The sequence below is a fragment of the Condylura cristata genome, unplaced genomic scaffold (genome assembly GCF_000260355.1).
Source record: "Condylura cristata isolate star-nosed mole 26May11 unplaced genomic scaffold, ConCri1.0 scaffold00006, whole genome shotgun sequence".
Lineage (NCBI taxonomy): Eukaryota > Metazoa > Chordata > Mammalia > Eulipotyphla > Talpidae > Condylura > Condylura cristata.
The window spans coordinates 12886342-12908736 of NW_004567107.1; the positions used below are offsets into that span (position 1 = coordinate 12886342).

Genomic DNA, 22395 nt, shown 5'->3' on the forward strand with positions numbered 1-22395 from the left:
CACAGCTTATAATTCAGTCAGTGGTATTAGCCCCACTTTATAGAATTAATCCCTGTGGACTCTTGGACATTCAGGCTTTCTCAAGTTGTAGAGCTGTTATCAAGTAGGATCAAGATTTAAACTGAAATTAACTTGACGACAAAACTTGTGTTTCCCCACTACATGACATTTCATGGAAAATACAGAACCGAAGCAACGTTTTCTAAGAATTTGTGTACATTGACAATTGATAAAGGACTTCTTGTTGATAAATACTATCCTGAAATATTTCTCACAATATTTTCAAAGAATCCTCTAATTCATTGACAGTGAACCCCAGAGAAAGCAAGAGTAAAACAAAATGTCATTCTGGTCTCTGAACCTTGAGGCTAGTGCTCTTTCCAAGGTGTTGTGAACAAACCATTGTATCATGGTTTCTTCCTTACCAGTTCCTCAGCATGTCAGGTCTCTGTGGTTTCCAGAGTCTCACCTTTTGAACAATACTGAATTCATCTCTTCCTTTCCAGAGACCACTGAGCTGGGCAGCAAGAAAGAACTCAAGTCCATGCCCTTCATCACCTACCTCTCAGGTCTGCTGACAGCCCAGATGCTGTCAGATGATCAGCTCATCTCAGGTGTGGAGATCCGCTGTGAGGAGAAGGGCCGCTGTCCCTCTACCTGCCACCTCTGCCGCCGACCAGGCAAGGAGCAGCTGAGTCCAACACCAGTGCTGCTGGAAATCAACCGGGTGGTTCCCCTTTACACCCTCATTCAAGACAATGGAACCAAAGAGGTGAGATTGCATGGCACAGTCTCTAAGTCCAGTCCAGGGCCCACCTCCTTTTCCGCCTGCCTTGTGGGCTGTATGTCCACGGATTTGCCATCCTCATCATGGTGATGTGTGGCATGTGTGGATTCCAAACTGTGCTTTCAGTACTTAATTGTGCTAGCCCAACAAATCCTCGGATCTAAGTGCCTTTATGCAACATCTTATTTTTGGAGCGGGGGGGTGCAGCGTCCCAAATAAGTATTTTTGATTGGTGGTGGCATTTCTCTGTTGAGTGGTTTGGAGACCCAAACTATTCCATCTGGTGCTCCCTGCATTTGATGGTTCCACAGTTTCCGTGGAAAGATCACACTTGAGAGATCTCAACGGGCTAAGCTTAGAAGTGGCAGATACCATCTCAGTTCCCATTCTGTTGACTGAACCCAGCTATTGGGCACAGCTGTCTATAACACTGCAGTTAAGGTGGGAAATGTTGTCTATGCCTTACCTGGGAGCACAAGGCATTGATTTGTTGGCAACCTCGCAGCCCTTACCTGAATAGTATACTTGGGTCATCTCAGAAACTGCTCTCCATACTTATGGTTTACATACAAATATTGGATAGATTCATATGAAACTGCTGCCATTTGACCCTTTTTTCTTTAGAAAATGGCACCTCCACATGGTCATGCTAATGTCATGCCCTTTCACAGGTAAGGAAACCTGAAAGGCGCTTAGTAACTTATTCAAAGTTGGTCTGCTCCACAGAATCTATCTGCTTGATTGTAAAATGATCTCTCATCTTCTTCCTCTTTCTGTGCCAATGACAGCATGTCAGGGCTAAAGGGTTCTGATGTAATGACTTGAAATGACTTGGTTAAAGGGATTGCAAGCTTGCTTTCATGGACCACCCCTTAACAGATTCTTCTTTCAGGAACCCCACTCCAGAAAACCAGGAATAGAGATGCCTTTCCCTCAGTGACAGGCAAGCGAGGTGGAAAGCACCATTATTGGCTCCCACTCTTCCCTCTGCAGCAACCCCCAGACAGACCTTGGTCTCCAAAACATACAGTCTGGTAGATCACTGACCAAGTTGAATAGGAGTCGTGAATGATGCACCCATCCCACAGCATCACATTGAGCTGAGTGAGTAAGTTCTGGAGGAGGCTGAGTGGTCAGTGGGGCTTCACAGAAGACAGAGAGGGGAAGTAACCAAGTGGGGGAGAGAGCCAGTGGAAGGGGGGTGAGACAGGAGAACACGGTCTGCACAGAGATCAAGAGACATTGCCCGTGACTGAGACCAGGAGTGGAGGGAGAGCAGAGACATGGCCATAGAGTGAGAAGGAACCCGGCTACTGAAGGTGTGGTCGACCAAGTCATGGCGTTTAGATGCCACCTCTAGGGAATGGCACATCGAAGATACATGGCTAATAGGACACTGATAGAGTTAGCTTTTGTGGCAGGAATAGTCTTCTGTAAACAATCCCCTTGACCATTGTTGGGGGAACAGTTAAATTGGATACAACAGACTCCAACAGACAAAATGAGTGAGGCAGAATGCCAATTATATAGGAGATGGATGAGCACAATAGCAGATAAAGAAAATAAGTCCCAGAGAGAGATTGTATAGCATGATAACCTCTTGTTTTAAGAAAAGCCCTCCCACACACCAAACCCACCTTCTTTTAGCAAGAAATGTAGTTGCCATAAACGACTTAGAAAGAGGGTGCAGGAAGTGACACAGTGGCTCCAGGATGCTGGTGGTCTTGAGTCAGCAGAGGCAGGCATGAGGAAACCTTCGTCACAAGTGGATGGTCACATGGCTAGCTCGCATTTGGGGTGGTGAACTTGTGGGAGTTTATTAAAGTATTAAAACTTGCTGACACTAACTGGATGACCACACGGGGCCTAATCCTGTGTAGTGCAGCAGTGAACGTGAGTCATGACCCAAGCTTTGTGAATATTCTAAGTCTGTGCATCCGAGGTTCCCAAACTCACAACGTAAAAGCCATATGTGTATATGTCTCCACACCTCTGGCCGTAGGGTGAAATTTGACTGTAGAAATATAAGGGTGGAAGCAGGCAGTCCCACGAAGAGGTTGTTGAAGCTTCCAGTGGATCTCAGAGGGATTCTACTCATGTTGTGGTGTTGTGTTGTGTTGTGTTGTGTTGTGAGCGGAGCTCTTCAGGACTCAGTGAATTGGGGTGCTGGATATCTCCCATGTTTGCTCTGTGCTCTTGCCCCCAGGACTGCCTTTCTGGGCCAATGTGGTACCCTAGGAGCTCTGAGGCAGCACCTTTGTGCTTCATTCTGGCCACTTGGGTTGTAGAAAGAGCAGGAGTTAGAGACCCTATGTCTGGTTTCTGTGTCAGCAGCCCCAAGCATTTCCCAGTAGATTCCTTGGGAATCCAGGAGGTCTTAGTGAGGCTGATTCATAGAGTATCATCAGAGAAGCCTGAAAACAGTCACTAGATGTCTCTGTCCTCCTTTTAGCAGATCTTGGGGAATGAGCTGGATTCATTCATTAGGTGTTTGGGGGCATCGCCTGTATGCAAAGTGCCATACCTCCAGAAGCAAAGAGTATGACAAAAAGGGTCTTTTTTTTTTTTTTATGGAGCTGACAGATGTGTGAAGGCAGATGATCATGAATCAAGCACAGAAATAAGCCAAGACTGTTTAAAGTGCCGAGAAGGCCAGGCTGGTGGTTCAAAGTGTGTCACAGAGTTCCCATGAGGTCAGGGGAGGTGTCCTCAGGAAGTAACCTGAGAATGGAGTTCCTGGGGGCCAGGTCCATGAAGTGCATGTGGGGAACTGAGTGTGGGTGCAGGGAGGAGGAACCTGAATGCATTCCAAGTCAGTGCCCTGGCTCCAGCAAAGGCCTGAAGAATGAACAAACAGAAGCTGAGTAAGAATCAGGTGATAGGAACCAAGACTTGGGGTGGAGGGGAGCTCCACAGCAATGCTAAGGCAAGCTCAGGCCAGGCAGAGATGTGGAAGTGGCAGCTGTGTGGAGTTTGGCTGCCAGGTGGAACCATGGAGGAGTTAGGGCAGACAGATAGGCGTGGTGCTGGCTTCTCTCCAAGCTCTTCTCCTCATTGTCACTTCTACAAGGAACCGTTCCAAGCAGGATGATGTGGCTCGCTTCCTTCTCCCCTCCCCCACCAAAGCCCCTGGACAGACCTGGTTACTTTCACAGGAGCCTCTGGGTCACCGTGCACTGTATCTCCAAAGGAACCCAGTTGTGGGAGATGTGGCTGGACAGGCCCCCTGTAGGTCTGGAAGGGACCCTGGAGCAGAACAGGCCGCTGACGTGAGAATAGAGCAGCCTCTCTCTTGTGTTCATCACCTGTTTTTCTGCCTCTGCTTCTCTATCTCTCGTGGCCTCTCCCTCTCTCTGCCCTTCTCTGCTGCTCATGCAGAGAACACCTAGATCTAACACAACAAGACCTGGGCTCTGACACTGAGTCACAGCAAGGCAGAGGCAAGTCCTTTTTTTCCTCCATGAAAAAAACAGAAGTGGAGTAAGTCTTTCGCGAGTTTCCCTCAAGAGACTCTGCCAAGTGGACTCAGTTTAGGCCATGTGCACCACCCCACTGGGACTGGAGTCTACCTCCCTCCCCCAGGCGCTGCATGCTGCTGCCTCACCTCTCCACACCTCACTTTCCACATCTGTAAAGTGTAAGTTCATGACCCAACCTCTTGGGGCATCAAACACAATCATGGCTGCCTCACCCCTGCTCCATAGCATATGAAGGGCAAGTGTCTCCTAGGATAATGATAAAAATACTCATCTACATTGCCCCCCACACACCAAATAATCCAATTTAAAAAGATTAAAATAAAAGTCAGCTGGCTCCTTTGTTTTCATTGCTATCTCCTCTTCTGGGTAGCCTTAGCTTTGCAGATCTGTGACATGCTAGAGATATGGTATATAGAAGATCTATATTTTGTGTAGGATTCGTCACCCATAAATAAACCAGGGCAGATGACAAATGGAGACTGTTTTAGGAGCATTTCGTTGGTGCTGGAACTAGTACGTTGTAGGTAACGGCCACCATAGATACAGTTGCACAACTGAAAGTATCTCCCTTCCCTGTAGACTGTCAAAGCAGAATGGACCTCACTTGTATGTGAGTGCTGTTGCCTCACTGCGCCATTTGAGTTGCTGAGTGCACTTCTGGGTCCCTTTGTGTCAGCAAGAGAGTCCGATTTGCCTGGGATAGAGGAAGTGCTGGCTTTTGATTCTGGACAGGATCAGAGTGCTCTGGTGAGCCTTGGGAGTCATGGACAGAAGCCCCTGTAAGGGTGGGTTTCCTTGGATGCAAGGGGAAGGATGGTGGCTTCTGTCTGAAGGGAATTTTCACTGCAGTTTTGAATAAGCAAAGCAGGAAAAAGTTCTTTATGATGGAGAAGTTGATCAATACATACATCTCCTTCCACCTCTTAAATGGTCCTCAGATAGCTCAAAGCCACAGAGCTTGGCTAAATATGATTAGTGCTTAGATGTACAAGTCCTTGTGTCATTAATTTAGCTTTCCTGTGAAGACGAGGAGACTCCAAGTTGGGGAGACAGAAATGTTATGCTAAAGAGCCAGACTTAATCTCATTTCTGTCTTTTTACACATTTGTAAAACCTATCATTATCCCTTATCTGTCTGGGAGTTTTCTTGGGAAGAACTAGACAATGAGCACCACCCGGAATCTGAACTAGGCTCTGCCCTTGAATATTATATGGCATTGAACATGATTGCATCTAGTGTTTTGGTCCTGGCTATCACCTCACAGTGAGAAATGTAGGCTGACTTCATTCACTGTCTCCTTTTGTGCTGCAACAAATCCAACTTCCAGCATGAAAATAAGGGAGCTACTTTGAGGTTGGAAGAGGCAGAAGATCTTGTGATCTGCAGTGTACATTCCATCCAAAAACACTACCAGTGTTTTTATTCCTGAAACTAATATTGGGAAGAGAAAGAGACATATCTTGGCGTCATCCCAATCACACAGTGTTTATGAGGAGAGATGGATATTAAAAGGATATCCTCATTATTTCACAGCTCACCCACTTTACAGAGAGTAGAGATGTGTGGTAAGGAATGCTTGTCCCTGAGTTGCATAATCAATATTGAATTTGAGGGCATCAGGCATAGTTTCTGACTTCAGAAATAACTCTTAGCTCCTAGAGACTCAACTTCTGTGAAATGGGTTATGGCCATTTTCCCATAAGGCTTCTTCTGTGTAGAACAATTAAGAGATGGAAGGCTAGTGTTTTTAAGACTGTAAAATACTGCTTTTTTTGTTGTTAGTTTTTTTTTTCCCCTCATGCTAAAGTTTCCTGGTTTCTGATGATGCCTTTTCCCCTTTCCAATCAGCCCTAATAAGAGCCATCCGTAATTTTGATCTTCTTCTGGGTGTTTGACTTTCCAGAAGAACCTCCTTCTCTGCCAGATTGTTTGCTCTACTTCCACTTACTGGCTCCAGTAAGTGGAGCCAAATGACTGCTCTTGGAAAAGAAATGAATGGCCAGGATCAGCCCCTACCGTTATTACCACCACCTCCCTGAATTGGTTGCTTAGCATGTGCCAGATACGGTGCCAGGAAAATGGTACCAAGGGGAATAAGACACAGATTGTGCCTTCAAGGAGCTCACAGTCTAGTGGATGAGTCAGAAGACCCACAGAAGTACTATAATTTCTTGCATATGCTACACAGTGCGTGATTTATTTTCAAGAATATAATAGACATTCCATCAGTGTTAGCCAAGAAGGAGAAGGAAGCACTGAGGGGGAATCTGGACAAAAGTCTTGGGGCAAGGAAGGTGGATAAGGACAGACAGAAGAGCAACTTACAAGTCTGTTGATGAAGATGAGACTAGCTACTGGATACACGTTATGCCCACAACAGCGCCAAAGGCTTTATGCGCCTTATCTCACCTGGTCACCTGACAACTCAGTTGGGGAAGTACCATCATCATCCTTAGTTCATAGATGAGGCAACTGAGGCTCAGAGAAGCTTGCACCTCAGTCTGCAAAGTTCCAAAGCTAGTCTAGTTTTGTGGGAAAACTCTGGTCCATGGGAAAATCCAGCCTGCCCCCTGCTTTTACAAATGCAATTGATGCAGCAGCCCTGGCTTATCTGTTTACCGATCATCAACGACTGCTTTCTTGGCACCATGGGCACAGTGGCAGAGTTCAGTGGTAGCCACAGAAAATGGCATGGTGTGCAAAACCCAGAAGGTTCTCTTACTAGTCCTTTTCAAAACAAAGCTGGCCAAACCATGGACTATGGAACACTGGAGGGAAAAGGGGGTAAGAAAGCTGAATGCCAGATGTCATGTATAGGCTAAAAGACTGTGGCTTACTGTGTGCCTGGAGATGCCTGGCATTTTTAAATGCTCATTTGGTTAACATAGATTCTCTTTCTTCCTATGACACTTTCGAAATACGCAGTTTCACACCCATTTCATAAATTAAAAAAAAAAAATCTTTAAGATGTCAAGACATTTGACCTAAGGTCGCCCAGCTAGTGACATGTCGAGGTCAGAACCCAAGTCCAGGAGGCCTGCAACTAAAGCCTCCATGTTTAATCATCCAGTTTTTCAATGAGCGGGAAAGATTTGGAAGAGCTAAAATTAGAAAAATGATATCCAGAAGATTTAATGACTTGTGGGCAGCTTTGAATGCTTTGTTGAGGGATTTGGGTATCATTTAAACTACAGGGGGCCTTTCAAGATTTGGGGTTGGGGGAGACATAAGTAGATATGAATTGCAGGCTAATAAAATCCTTTGTGGCAGGGTTATTAATTTGGGGTCCACAGACCTCAGGTTTTTAAAGGCCTTTGGTTCTCAGAAAGTTTATACAGAATTATATATTGTTGTGATTTTCTTCCTGGGTAAAAAGATATTATGGCATTAGCAAATTTTCTAAGTGTTTTTACCCCAAATGCTGTAGAACACTAAAGAGATACCCCATTAGTTGGAATGACCATCGAAAAAGTCCATATATGAACTGTCTGGAAGGGGAGGGACTTGATTCAAATTTTAACAAATATTTATTAAGGGTCTCCTATGCCAGGGACTGTTCTGGACATTTGGAATACATCAGGGAGCAAAACAGGCATATATTTCCACCATCTGGAAACTTAATTTCTACCACAGCATGTGTGGGAGACATAAAATAAACAATCAGAATAGTAAATAATATAGTTTATTAGGTGGAGGGGTGGAGGGAAGTAAGCAGAATAGAGGTCAGGGGTGCTTGTGGAGTGTGGAGACCCGCATCACAAAGCGCCTCACTGTCATCATAGTCACTTGGGGGAGGGAGGATGCAGAAGCATTTTTTAAGTCCTTCTACTGATGCCTTTTCTTTGGGGGACAAGGTGAGGCTGGGGGTTCCTCATTTCTACAAGCTCTCTAGGTGATTCTGATGCACACTGAGTTCAAGGACACTGTCCCAAACCGTGATTCAAAGGTCTTTGTCATTCTCCAATTAGTTCCTTGCTCGGGGACTAAAAAACTCAAGTACTTCTTTGAATGTACCCTAAATGTTCTGTGCCTTTGTGGACTACCTCTTCATCTTTGTGCATTTTGAGGAGGAGGTGAACTGGACAAGAACCAGACTGTCCGGCAATCCTTGGCAAGAAGGAGGATCAAAGAAAAGAGGGAAATAATCCACATATTACTCAACACGCTCATGGTCAATTACAAAAGAGGAACTTAATGCTTGGCTTGTCTACTTGCAAAACTGGAAAACGTAGCTACTTCATGGGACCAGAAGACTACCAGATTCAATAAAACACACAGACTTACAAACGCATGTAGAGAGTAGGGGGTTTTCACCACTAGGTGTCATTGAATTCATTTAGCAAATGTAATTTCGAAAAAAGAGAATGGCAGTTTGATGTTAACAACAACCATTTGCTGAGTCCTTCAGTTGTGCCAAAAGCTTAACTCAAGCACTTTATATAGTTAGCTCGCAGAATCCTTTCCTCTGCCCCACTTGGTGGGTCCTGTTAGTATCTTGCTTTTCGCCCTGTGAAAACTGAGGCATTGACAAATGGCATCATTGCCCCAACATCCTACAAATAGAAGCTGATGGAGCCAGCTTCTTTCCAGGGAGCACCTGAGCTTTTCTTACTTGTTCCACTCTCTCTAGTGACTACTTCCCTTCAGTGTGTCAAATAAGTTTAATAAATGAAAGTCTAGTGTATACTGAAGACACTGTCTTTATTGCCTTCTCCAGTTCAGAGTCATTTATTAATGACCACAACTTTGGGGAAAAGTGGACTCCTCCTTTTACACTGATTTAACACATTCATTCCTGGGTTCTTTCCTTTAATCCAATGGGAATTCAGTGGCTTCGCCCTTTTTTGGTAATCTTTGCAGGTGCCAAATTTGTCATAAATTACTTTGCTTTTATATTGATCATGTTTTCTGTCTCCATTATTATAGTCCTGAAACCGCTGAGACAGCTTTGCTATCTCTCTTCCCTTCCTGACTGTGCCTAGACTGAAATTACAATTTACTGAATCCTCTAGCTTTTTACTTTTCTTTTAAGCATTTTCTGTTGTGCTCACTTATACTCAGACTGGTCCAGGTCTTGCTTTCTTGACTGTGCAGCCACCTTCTGACTGGCCAACCTTACCTCCCCCAGTCTACTTTCTCTCTTGTAGCCAGAGTGATAGTCTCAAGATAGAGCCTGTTAATGTCCCTTTTTTGATTAAAACCCTTCACTCCCTTCCAATTGCCCTTTGGATCAAGATCCAAGTGCTCATCATGGCCCACCAGGGGGCTAGGGGCTGCCTGAACTCGCCCTTCCAATGTCTTAAAACTTAGCTTCTACCCCAACCCTCCTGGATTTCTGTGCACGAATCGCAGTGATCATCCAGTTCCTAAAAACACTGTGCTTTGTCATGACAGAGGGCCTTTGCATATGCCATTTTGCTTGACTTAGTATCATCCTAGCCCTCACTGACTTAATTGTTACCCACCCACCTAATTGCTGAGGCTCCTCGATTTGACAGGGCCCCTGTTTTGTTTACTTGAAATCTTAAGTCTTTTCATCTTTCTTTCCTGATGGATATTAGTTTCTCATTATGACTTTATGATTTTCAATTGTTGATGCTGTCTGTGTCTCCTGCTTCACCCCATTTTATCCTTTTATGAAGACAGCAGTCCCCATGAGGAAGAAAGGTAAGAGCAGATCAACTCGTGAATGAAGCTGACTGAGTTCACTTCTTGATTCCTTTCAACCACACCTTGCCCAGGTTACAGAGTCTATGAGCACTTCCGGTAACAGCTTGCTCCCTGGCATCCTGCTTCTCTCACTTCTAGGGTATCCTTTCTTGTGTTCAGCACAAATATTTTCCTGTATGTTAGGGGATAGAAGTCGTGAGATTTTAGTCCATACTAGACAAAGGTTGCTCAGCTTCTAGTCCTGTGCCTAACATATAGAAGAAATTCAGTAAATGTATTTTGAATGTTAACACATCAATGCAATAAGTCAAAAAATGTGTGAGTTGCCAACTTGTGAGAATATGCTTACATGGTGTTTTCACATATGCTGGCCCCCTTTGAAAGCAGCAATGTTTTTCTTCATTCTACAGATAAGGAAACTGAGGCTCAGGAAGGGTAGTTACCACCCCCTGGAGCCCCGCAGGGCTAACAAATATCAGAGCCGGGGCTGGAATCCTTTTTCCAGCTGTCCCACAACCGTTCCTTCATCTTACCACCATCATTTATCTGAGGATGTCACACAATGACTGCCCCAGCCAGGGCGGTGCTGGGCTTCCAGGAACTGAGTGAGCTGCAGGCCTCATCCCTGTTGGAGCTGAGTTCTGTTCACAGGAGGGCTCTTCTTGGGTCATTAGGCAACTTCAGTCAGTCAGTGATGCTCAGGGTCCAGAGAGAATTCACAAACTATTCAACTCTCTATTTCTGTCTAATCTAAGAAGAAGAAAAAAGTCATTCCAGATGTGCCTCGTACACCAGGCAGATGCAGTTGAAAGCAGCATGAGTCTGTACCATTCCACAGCCAGTGGGTTGTGTGCACCTTCTCTGGTCAGCAGTCGCCTCATTTCTGAGCACAGGGTTCCAGGTCATAAATTCGAGTCCTGGGAGGAGGAGAAATCTTCGAAGAATGTGGCTTCTACTTGGACCATCTGTTTCTTTCCTTTTTTAATGTTATCTCCACCTTTTTCCTTTTGAGGGAGGATCGTTAAAGCCCTAAATCTCCCACTACAGATACATCCTAAAACCAAATATGTTTAGAAAAGTCCCATGTGTGAGAGAGACTACACTAATCCACCTCATGCATCTATTATGTTCCAGTTTGAACAATGATCAACTTGTGTCAGTTACTTACTCTCTCATCTCAAAGATAAGGGCTCAAAAATAGCCTGCAGGTCATGAAAATGTACCACACTCCCCAAATTAACACTGATTTCTCTAGATGGTCACATATTTGGCCATTGTATGTGTTTGCCAGATTGTCTTAGATTTTTGGTACTAGTATGTCTAAACGGGGAGCTAAGAGAGATTCAGACATTGTGACTGAAATCTATAGGTTTCTTTCTCTGTCTCTTCTAATTTCTTGTGATATTTTATCCAGAAAACTGGGTTGTTTGTCCACTAGCATTATCCATGACCTAGATCTTTATCATTGCATCTCATGATCAGTTAACTTGGCTTCTTTGCTTCTTTTTTTTTTTTTTTTTAACATAGTAGGTAGGTCTAGAAGCTTTACTAGTCTTGGTTTTTTGGCAGCTTACCACAACCAGCATTGATAAACCTGTATACCAAGATGATCTAATAAGACGATTTGAACTCTCTATTCTAGTAATTAAGAGTTTGTCTTTGATGCCAGTAAAATCTATCATCAAATTCTGATACTTCCCTTTCTCTAATGTGATTTTGGCACGGGATTCTGAGCCTTTGTTCCCTGAGATGTACTCTGGAGCTGTTAACAGCAATACCTAATTTCTGAGGTTATTGTATGAAATGAAATGTCTATCTAGCATGTTGAGCCTTGTGCCTGATACATAGCAAGTTATGAATATAGACAAACTCACTTATCGTCTCTTACTCTTCTTCCTCTTGCTTTTCTGTCCCCTTTGCCTCATTTTTCATTATTGTATTATCAAAGCAAGGCCTATCAGAAAAATGAGCAGGAAAACTAAGAAGTGGGAGGTATTATCCAAGCATCTAGTCCAACCCTTGTTTATTGCATGATTCTTTTCTATTACACTTTGCAAAAGACTGTGTTTGATTAGTTTTCTTAACAGTTTGCTCAGCAACCCCTGAGTAACCTCTTCTCTTACCACTAAAACATCTTTCTTTATATTGACTCAACAGAGTTTCCTATGTATTTCTTTTCCTTGTTTCTAGTTCTTTCCATCAGTTCTATATTGAAATTGTCTTATCTGTGAACCTACTAGACAAAGCATATGTTTTATGTCAGAGGGTTCAAATATCAGCTTTGCCACAAAATTTCTGTATGCCTTTGGCAGATTATTTAAGGTTTTAAGTTTCTGTTTTCTCATCAGGAAAATGGCATCAGAGATCTACCTTATACAAGTATTTTTCAAATTAAATAGTCCATGTAAGGTGCATAATAGCAATGCTTGGCACACAGCAGCAGTTTAATAAAAGTCCTCTCCTGGTCTTAGGGATAGTCTTTCAAGTATGTGAAGACATTTTGGGTATCATTTAGACTTTTCTGGTAAGCATCCTCAGTTCTGTCAATAGTTTTTTAATCACATGATTCTGAGTCGGTCTTATCTTAGCCTTCTTGATTTTTGGCTTCTGAAAGAACAGTAGCAGATCTGTGCTCTTCTTAATGATATATGATGTATGAAGAAAGAAGTTACAACACACAGAAATTAATTCATTTGCTTTCAGAATTAAGGGTAGAATCCCAAGTCTTTTGCTTCCTGACTTTGGGACTTGTTCTGGACCCTACCAATTTTTATCTTTAGTGTCATATATGTCATAGGTACATGACTTGTAAGTGGCTAAGGAAGAAGTTCAGAAGGAGAAATCTCTGATCAATGGCACACAGTAGTTTTGGGACCAGGACTTAAATACTTGTGGTTCTATAGTTTGTGGTCTCAACATATAAGTCATAGAAACTGCTTAGCATTAAGAACTCCCCCATACTTGGATGTAGACAAGTTCTATCATCAAGTGACCTTACTTATAGTCTATAGACTCCATGCTTTCCTCTGAGTCATCCCCAGCCCCTTGGAAGGTGTTCCATCACTTATTCAGGTTTTTGTTTGTTTTTTAAATCTCAGAACTCAACAAATACCTTGGAAGGTGTTCCATCACTTACTCACTTTTTTGTTTGTTTGTTTGTTTTTTAAATCTCAAAATTCAACAAATACCTCTGTCATTTCAATCTAAAACCATCCTCTCAAGTCTTCTGTGGAAGCATCAGTCTGCTATTAAAAGACCCAGACTTGGCACCTTCAACTTTGGCTTGCCCAAACTGAATCTTTTCCAGAAATTATGGCTTTCTCGGAAGCAATACTAGGAAAACTCAGAGGAAATACTAGGACATAGAAGCATGGCAGTTGCTTGGGATGGGGGAATTCTCATTAGTGAGACTGCCCATCCATCCATAGTGCTCTATCCATAGTGCTCTCTCCATGGTGCCCCCTTCATGAAATGGCTTCTCAGACATGAACATACACATTGTGAACGGAATAGGGGAAATAGTGATGAATGGGCATCCGTCCATCTATATACCTGTAGGTAGACATATTGATGTGTATTTGTCTAACAATCTATTTGTTTAGGAAAGTATTAACTTCAAAGTAAACAGACACATCAGTGAGATTTTGAAGTTTAAGGACTTTAGTGAGATGTTACTGAGAGGGCTCAAGTTATGAAGTCAACCAAATGTAGATCTGAACTCCAGATATATGCTTACTTGTGAAGTGACACTGTACTGGTGAATGAATCTACTTGGACTCTGTTTCCTTATCAGTAAAACGAGGACATAAGACCTACTTCCTAGGACATTTCTGGCTGTTAGATGATGCAAAGAAAGCACAGGGCAAGAACAAGATAGACCTAGCATCCCATTGTCATTTTGCCACAAACTTAGATATATAGCTTACTTACATGAACTCTCAGTGAAATTAAGCCTTCAACTCATGGAATTAGATTAAATAAGTTCATGTATGTAAAGCACTTAGCAATATGTAGTATGATTAAATTCCTGATCAGTATTAGTTACAGCTTATTTTCTTTTTGTCATCATCCTTTTTCTTATCCTCCTGTCTATTTTTGCTCTTGTCTCTATTAGATACCTAACTCGGTGTAAGTAAATAGTAATTACCTCACCCTCAGGCATACACTGCTAAAAACCCAAAAGGGTTTTAGGGAAAGCCCTTTCTCAAAGGCACAGGAAAAGCATCTTTCTCAAAGGCACAGATACTCATTGATGTGTCTGACAGTTGATTGTAGTGACGTGATTTTTTCCTCCACTGGAAAAATATTTAAAAGAATAAAAATAAGCCGGAGCTTGATATACCTAGAATCTTTTTTCCCTGTAAAAAACAACTTCAAAAAAAAAAAAAAAAAAAAACAACTTCATCACATTAATCAATTGCTTCCCTTACAGAATATCCAAGCTCAGTGCACTGTCATAAGTATTAACAGATATGCATATGTGTGTATACATATGTGGATAGGGCATTCTTTTAGTCATGTTGTAAATGGTCCCCATCTTACACATACAGAAAGTGAAGCGCTGAGAGTTGCAGTTACTTCTGTCAGTTTGCTTAGTATGAACATTTGCACCCAAGGGCTAAGTTCCAAAGGTCATACTCTTAACCTTTAGCATGTATATAACATCCTTTGCTAGATTAAGTAACCTAGACTTCTCAGAGTCCAACTTTCCATCAAGGAAATGTGATCAAATGCAATAAACCTGATAGAAATCTCTTTTCATACCTGCTCATATTTCTAAGACTTCTTTTCAAAGGCAGAGATGGATCTAGAGGTCATATGGAGCTAGACTAAGCATGGTCCCTGTCCTGTGACATCCCTCCCCCCCCACGGGCCTAATCATGGAAGCCTTACCAAGTGGAGAGACTGCCTCCTGCAGCTGCCTCCTAGGGGAATAAGGGCGTACTGGAAAAATGAGGTCATCAGTGGCCACAGAAGGGAAATTTTGCAGTGCTCTACTCAGGACTCAAGTGAACATTTCACGACATAAACTACACAATCTTGGGCAATTCTCTGCTTGAAATCTTCCCACCCGCTCTCATCAACAGATGTTCTCACCACAGGGGACAGGAGTTAACTATCTGTCAAAGGACAGCAGGCCTTAGAAGACAGGTCTTGTCTATTGGGTGGGGCTGGGATGCTTGGCTAAAGGCTTCCCTTAGGAAAAGAATGACTTCCATCCAGGTTTCCCTTCCAGAACTGAGCAGGCCAGGAGCAACGCCTTATAGGAGACAGATTGAGAGGAGGAGCAGTACTCTAAAGAACTTGGATTTGTATAAGACCAAGAAGCCCTTGGCAGTTCAAGGTCACAAGGCAGGATGCCTTGGGAAGATGACTCATGATTAGAGGATGAGGCTACTGATATGGCTGTGTCTTCTCCCTGGAGTTATAACTGATGTTTCCTATTGCTCATAATTGGTCTGTTATTCATCACTTTCACAATTGCTATCAGCTCAGTGACAGGCAGGACAAATGGTCTGGATATAGTTTGGAACAGTGTAAGCGCGATCTATTGCCTTGATGACTGGGCAGGTTTATTCGGATAACATAGATTAGACATCCAAGAAGCTCCCAGACCGCTATTCCTCAGAGTTTACCACTCATTGATACGGCACTTATTTATGCAAGAAACGTTTATGGAGAATCTACTTTGGCCCAGGCTTCATGTAGGGAGGTTCTGATGAAATAAGGCAAGCAACTCAAAGTTCAGTGGCTAGGACAGACACCCAGATCCATCGTTCAACAGAAGACTGTAGTTCATGAGCAGGTCTGTTCAAGGTACAGTGAAGTCCTTGAATTTGGGGACATAAGAAAAGAGGTTTCCAGAGGAGATGCTACTGTAGTAAGTCTTAAAGAATGAGGGTGATTTGATCAAAGAATGGAATAGTGTCACTTTAGGCAGACCAAAACCAAATGCCAAGACACAGTGGCATAAAAGTGTGTTGTCCGGTCCATGGCAAATGTTTCAGTGCAGCTGCTATGTCGAGCTTGGACAGACTATGATGGTAGCATATGAGGCTAGAGGGATGGTTTGGCCCACTGTGTGAAGTGCCTGCATGTCAGGCTAAGAAGCAGGATATTTATACTTGTCTTAGTCAATGCTCTTTTAGTGGTAAGAAGCAGAAACCCACTGAATTTTTTAAGCAAAAAGGGAAAAATTATTATAATGACACAGTGATTTCTCATGTAACTCAAGGACAGAGAGCACAGCTGAGCTATCAGCATCCAGGAAATCACCCTTAGCAATAATACTGGGGCCAATCTGCTCGCTTCTCTGTGCAATATTTGAATCTCTTTCTGCCCATACTCTCTCTCTCCATCCCCGCGCCTAACGCCCTCTTTCCCTCCCTCAGTATTAATGATTTTATGATAGATCAATCTATCAATTACTGAGCTCCTACTAGGGATTACAGAGTAAATGAAGCAAAAATGCCAACATAAATTTCTATAGCTGGAGAAACAGTGAAATAGACTACGCCATAAGACATAGCAAACTATGATGGAAAAGGTGTGGGAAGATGTGTTACAGTGGGAGGGGTCCATCTCAACTTTGTGAGGTCAGGGAATGTTGGCCACAGCCGGTGATGTCAGAGCTGAGAGTTGATGGATTAGTGATTGAAAGCATTGCTGGAGAGTAGACTGGGGACAGGATGGAGGCAAGAGATGATACTAGAGAGAGAAGCAGAGGTCAGAGATTTGGGGGATCTTGACCTAGGCACAAAGGCATTCAGATGATTCATATGCTGGTGGGCTCAAGCCAGCAGGGTCCCCAAGACCTGGTTGAGTCCCAGAGCAGGCACTTGAACCAGGCGCCTGAGCAGGAATTGACAGGAGCTGGGGCAGCATCAATACATCCTTCTCACGGTGTCTCCAGAGGTCAGGACTGCAAACCAAGGACATCCAGCACCCACCTTTCATAAATAAGATACTATGTCACAAGACGAACTTGACCACAGTTACTAACAGAACTAGAATGAGCCCTACTTTTCTGGGTGAGTTTTGGCAGGCCAAGGGCTTTGTGTTCAGTCTAGATTTACTCAACTTGGAGAAGACTGCAGAGTGCCCAATCCCCCAGATGCCATATGGGGGAAAAAAAAAGTTCCATGGCAGATTTTTGTAAGAAATGCTATAACTTATAGACTATCTTTTTCAGGGCTTTCCAGGGATCATTCATATACTAATGACTTTGGACATTTCTATGCATAACACTTGATTTAGTTTTTTTGATAAATTGTTTTCCAGATTTACTTGGCTACACACACCATCCCTCTCTCCCCCAGTTCCCCATTTTATCTGAATGAAGTCAGCTCATAAGCCGTTGTCCGCCTCTCCCTGGGAACACATTTGGGAGTATTGCTCTGAGTGATAAGAAGGACTTGGGACTGAGCACAAGATTAAACCAGTCACCCTGTTCCCTCCAGAGGGCATGTGGTGTGCCTCAACTCCCACCTCTTATTAATAATTAAGAAAAATGAACTGGGTGGAGAAGAATCTTTCTTGGGAATCAGCCCTGAGTTTGAATCCTAATTCTGAATCATCTTAGATTTGTGACATTGATCAAGCGATGACCACACGAGCCCCAAGCATTTTAAAGTTTGAACTTTTTTAAGGGTTGTTCAGAGGTGGTGCAACCTGGTAGACATTGCTCATGATGACGATTAAATGAGCTCAGAGAAGTTCAGCAGTTAGGCTTTGAAATTTGAGCAACTTGAGGATGAAGTCTGTAAGACATAGAAAGGAATCCTGGAGTCTCAGGGCAGACTGTCTGGCACAGAAAAAAATGCTCCCAAGTGCTCACTGTTATTTTTTTATTTTTAAGATTTATTTATGCATACAGAACTGGGGTACAGGCCGGAGTTGCAGGGGGTGGTGAGAGGCTTCACCAGAGACAGAGTGGGGAGCAGAACAGGCGGATCGTCGAAGTACTCTGCTGAGGGGAGCAAAGGGTGGGTCAGGAGAGCTCTGCCACGCCATGTGGGCCACCTTTGGTGCCGGGGCTCAAACTCACACTGATGTGGCTATGGCCAGCTTGCAGTGCTGTGTCCTAACCTACTGTGCCACTAGAGTGGGCCACTCACTGTTGTTTTTAATGTATTAATGCTCATACTTCATGCTCTCCATACCATGGGTGGGAGCTGAAATATGGGGTGAACTGACAAGAAAAACAACTCATTGCCTGACGAGCATAGAAGCCCACCTCATTGCTGTGTGTCTTGGGGACAGTCAGCAGGGCTCTGTGTAGGAATGTCTAGTGGCTTGTATGTTTATCTCTCTAATAATTTTTCATTAGTAGAGTTAAGTGTGGTGAGAGGGGTTTGATGGGCTCTAGGGTCTTCCCCCTGTCACCCAGGTTAACAAGCTCTTCTGTTTGGTGCTCACCATTCAAGGAGAAGAGCTTGAAAATAGAAGTTTATCCTGACAGGGGAAATGAGGTGTCACTGCTGTGATTTATGGAGCTGAAGATTGAGCTGCACCATATCTCATCTAGGAAGTAGATCCTTGCCAGTTAGTGTTTCTGCTCTATGTGGCCTGGTGAACGGGGGAATTTGACTCAGGGGCTGATGTTGAAAAGCTGGGCAAGGCAGGCAGGTCAGGAGGATAATACTTGGGATCTGGAGCTAGAGGCCCGAAGTGACTGTTTGCTGTGTCCCACAGAGGGGACCACTGAGGGGCCTGGATTCACTGCATCTGCCCCTCACATCTCATCGGTAAGGGTTGCCGGGAACTGGAAGTAGCTGACAGGTGCTCCAGTACCAGGTTTTGAATAAGGAAGTGCTCAACAGGTGAGTTTTTCCTTTGTCTCATCCTTCTTTCCTTCAAGAAACCATCAGTGATGTGCTCATCAACCTTGTAACTACCTGTGCTGGGAGGTGATTAGCTGGCAGAAATTGCTTTTATTTTTATTTTTTACTAGACTTTATTTTTTAGAGCACATTTAGGTCCCCAGCCCTCCAAAACTGAGCATAAAGTAGAGAGTGTTCTCTTATATCCTCTGTCCCCCGCTCCTCAGAGCACCTCTTCAGCAGCCAACATCCCATCCCAGCGTTGGCGCTGGTCACAGTGACGCTGCAGGGACACCAGATACCTCACTGTCACCCGAAGTCCATCACGTGCTCAGGTTCTCTCTCGATGTGCACCTGAGCACTGTGACCAGGGTACTGACAGCTGCTGCTGTGAGGTGTCGTGCAGAGTCCTTTGTCCTCTCCGCATCCTCTGCACCTCGCCTGTTATTTATGCTCCTCCTTACCCCTTCTGAGCAGCTTTGACTGTCATCACAGTGTTGCCTGCTGGCAGGACATTTTCCAGGGCTCCAGGGCTACATATACCTAGGACAGGAAATGTATGTACATACACCTAGGACACTAAGTTGGGGTGGGCAGCCTGGAGGATGGGGGGCGGGGATCAGGAATATAAATAACAATTTTTGAAAATTGAGTGGTTTCCATCCAGGTGTTTATTTGGAGGTTTTATATTCGCGAGCACAGACTGTAAAGGTTCAGCTCCCAGCTGTACTGCTTATTTGTCCTGTGACCCCAGGTACAGATGTAAACTGGACCTACCTCACAGGCTGATGGGAAAATTGAATGAGTTAACATACCCAAAGTATTTAAATTTATTGTGAAGGGTAATATGCTGAAAGCATCTAGAAAAGTGCCTGGTTTACAGTGAGCACTCAATGACGTTACAGACGATTACTCAGCTCCGGTTAGTGAGACTGTTGCTTATGACAGCAAAGACCAAGAGAATGGATTTCAGGTTCAGATGATCTGACTCTGAGTTCTAGTTTTCTCTCTTCTTGGCTGGGAGACTTTGAATCGATACTCTTCCAGCTGCAGTTACCCCATCTGTAAGATGGGAATGGGAGCAGCAGAGCTGCCTCAGAAGGCTTTCACAGGGCAGAGACGGCATAGGTGAAAGTGCTCAGCTTGCTTTCAGTACACAATGAGTTTGCTTCCCAGCCCACAGCCAGCAGGTCACTGGTACACACCCAGGTTCAACGGTGATGAGTTAGTGGAAGCCAAAGACTTAGTTTATGATATGCCTGATTCGTGTGATGGAGATCTTAAGACAGGACCCTTCCCTACTTTAGGACTTTTGTGCAATGTTGCGAGGGTCAGAATCACCTTTGAGGACTCTTCTGGATCTGAAATGGCAGAGATGAGTGATGTGAAGATGCATGTACAGGAAGTCCTTATTTATTCTTCGTAGGTTCTTGGAAACTGAGACTTTCAGCAAAATGAGATAACAACGGAACCAATTTTCCTATAGGTTAACTGATGTAGAGTTAAATTCTTATATTAAACATCATCAGACTCCTTAATATATAGACCCCAAGCACTTCAAATAGTAAACAATGATTGTTCTCATTCATTCATCTTCCATCCATTGCAGTTTAGAGTAGCGGGTGGATGGTGTCTACCCCAGCTGCTCAGGGTCCAGATGGGAATTAACTCTGGACCAGACAGCTCTTCTATCACAAGGCACAACACCCCCACACCCACTCAGAGGGAACAGTGGAGTCCCCAGATCAAACTACAGACACATGGAAAGTATACTACTCATCCAGGGCCCACCCAGCAATGGAATAGTCTCTCGCTAATCATGTTAAAGGAAAGGCCAGTGAGCACGGAGGGCCTGCCTTGATCACTTCTGAGCTGGCCAGACCCTGGGACATGTGTGTATTTTGAGGTTTCTACTTCTTTTTTGCTCAGCTGCTCCCCAGTTTCTACCTCTTCTTGGCAATCACTCAGGGATAATTACCTGCTGTTTCAGTTACTAGTTGCTAAACTATTGCTTAAAACGCAATAGTGGCTTTACTACTCCCTCTGATGGTCCTGGAGGTTGACTGGACTGAGCTGGACAGGCCTTTGGGCCAGCTCATATGTTGTCAGTGGGCTGGTGACAAAAGCCATGGTCACCTCAGGGGCCTCCTTGTTCACATGTCCGGCAGATGACCCTGACTATTGACTAGGGCCTCATCTGGCCTCTTGACTGCAATGCCTACATGCAGCCTCTCCGTGGGGTGTGGGCTTCCTCACAGCATTGTGGTTAGATTCCAAGAGGGACTGTCTTCAGGGATGTGATGTGGAAGGTGCTAGTTCCTGAAGCCCTGGCCTAGAAATTGAAGCAGCGACATTTCTTTTGTCAATCATAGAGCCCAGACTTGTGGGGTGGGGATACGTAAAGAGCTTCAGTGCCAGAGCTTAGCGTCACCTTACCTGCCTTCTTGCTCTGTTTAAGAATAAGAAGACATAAGTCACCTATTCCTACCCACCTCTCTCCCCATTGTGTTCTCACACATGCTGTTGAATTATGCATTGATTTGTAACACGATGATCAGTTCATCTCCAGTCAGGGCACATAGAGGGTTATGTTTTATTTCATTTACAAAGAAGGGGGCCTCCAACCCCTGATTTCCAGCTCCACTCACTACCAGGGAAATGAGTGAATGGCATCTCCTGCTGTGATGGCAAGAGGTGCTGATGAATGATGACAGGTGGCCCGGGGTTCCTACGCAGAGGTCTTGGCTGGACTGGAAACTACTCTTTCTGCCTCTGCAAGCAGAACTCTGACACCCTCTTCAATCTGTCTGTGTTCATCAATCCTCATCCCCTTTGACTAATTAAGCATGTGATAGTATAGATGCAGGAACGAGCCTCTGCAAGGTTAGACTGTCACCCTCTAGCCTTCCTTTCCATGTTTCTCTTCAGGGGCCTAGACTTTCAAGCACTTCCTAAGCAAAAAGCTATGAGCTTCCTCTCCTCTGAGCAGTAACCCCAAATGTCTCAAATGGGATTTTACCTCCATTCCCCATGTAGCCCTCTTTCATAAATTTCAGTGAAATTTTGATTTTCCATGGTGAACAATTGCAATTCTGTCATTACTTTTGCTTTTAGAATAAAACAATGGGAGGTAAAGAAGTTTGATCCCTGGCAGGGTATCTCAATTCATATCTATGGAATTTAACACTTGTTTTGGGGACACATCCACATTGACTCCTTTCCTTGGAAGGGGGACCCAGACATAAATCAACTGGCTGGAGGAGTTTACAGTCTGATAAGCAAGCAGGCACTTAAATGTGCACATGACCAAGAGATGTGGAATGTGTGAGATGGGAGAGAGAAAATCTCTGGAGTGGGCCTGGGCCTAGTGGACAGTTTCCTGGAATCCAGCAAGAAAAAGAAGTAGGGAAAGGCATTTCAGACCAGAGACACATCACGAGTAAAAGCTTGATATTAAACAGTGCATTACTGTAAGAGTGGGTACATCGGGGAGAAGGTGGGAAAAGAGCCCCGGGTTGACAAGAAAGATCTTGGACGGTTGGTCCCCAGAAGTGGGGGAATGTGTGAAGGAGTTTGAGCAAAGGGGTTGAATAAGCAGTGATGTTCTAGAAGACACAGATGGGGTGGTGGAAAGGT

The 22395-nt window shown here is 44.0% G+C and overlaps 1 protein-coding gene across 2 annotated transcripts in view; it reads left to right on the plus strand.

The window, feature by feature from the left end:
- The window catches only part of ASTN2 (astrotactin 2), a 766181-nt gene that overhangs the window by 602723 nt on the left and 141063 nt on the right, over nucleotides 1–22395 (plus strand). For both annotated transcript variants that reach the window (XM_004677396.2, XM_012721364.1), the window contains exon 17: nucleotides 507–772. In XM_004677396.2, coding sequence (XP_004677453.2) covers nucleotides 507–772 — 266 coding nt within the window. The remainder of the gene's footprint in view (nucleotides 1–506; nucleotides 773–22395) is intronic.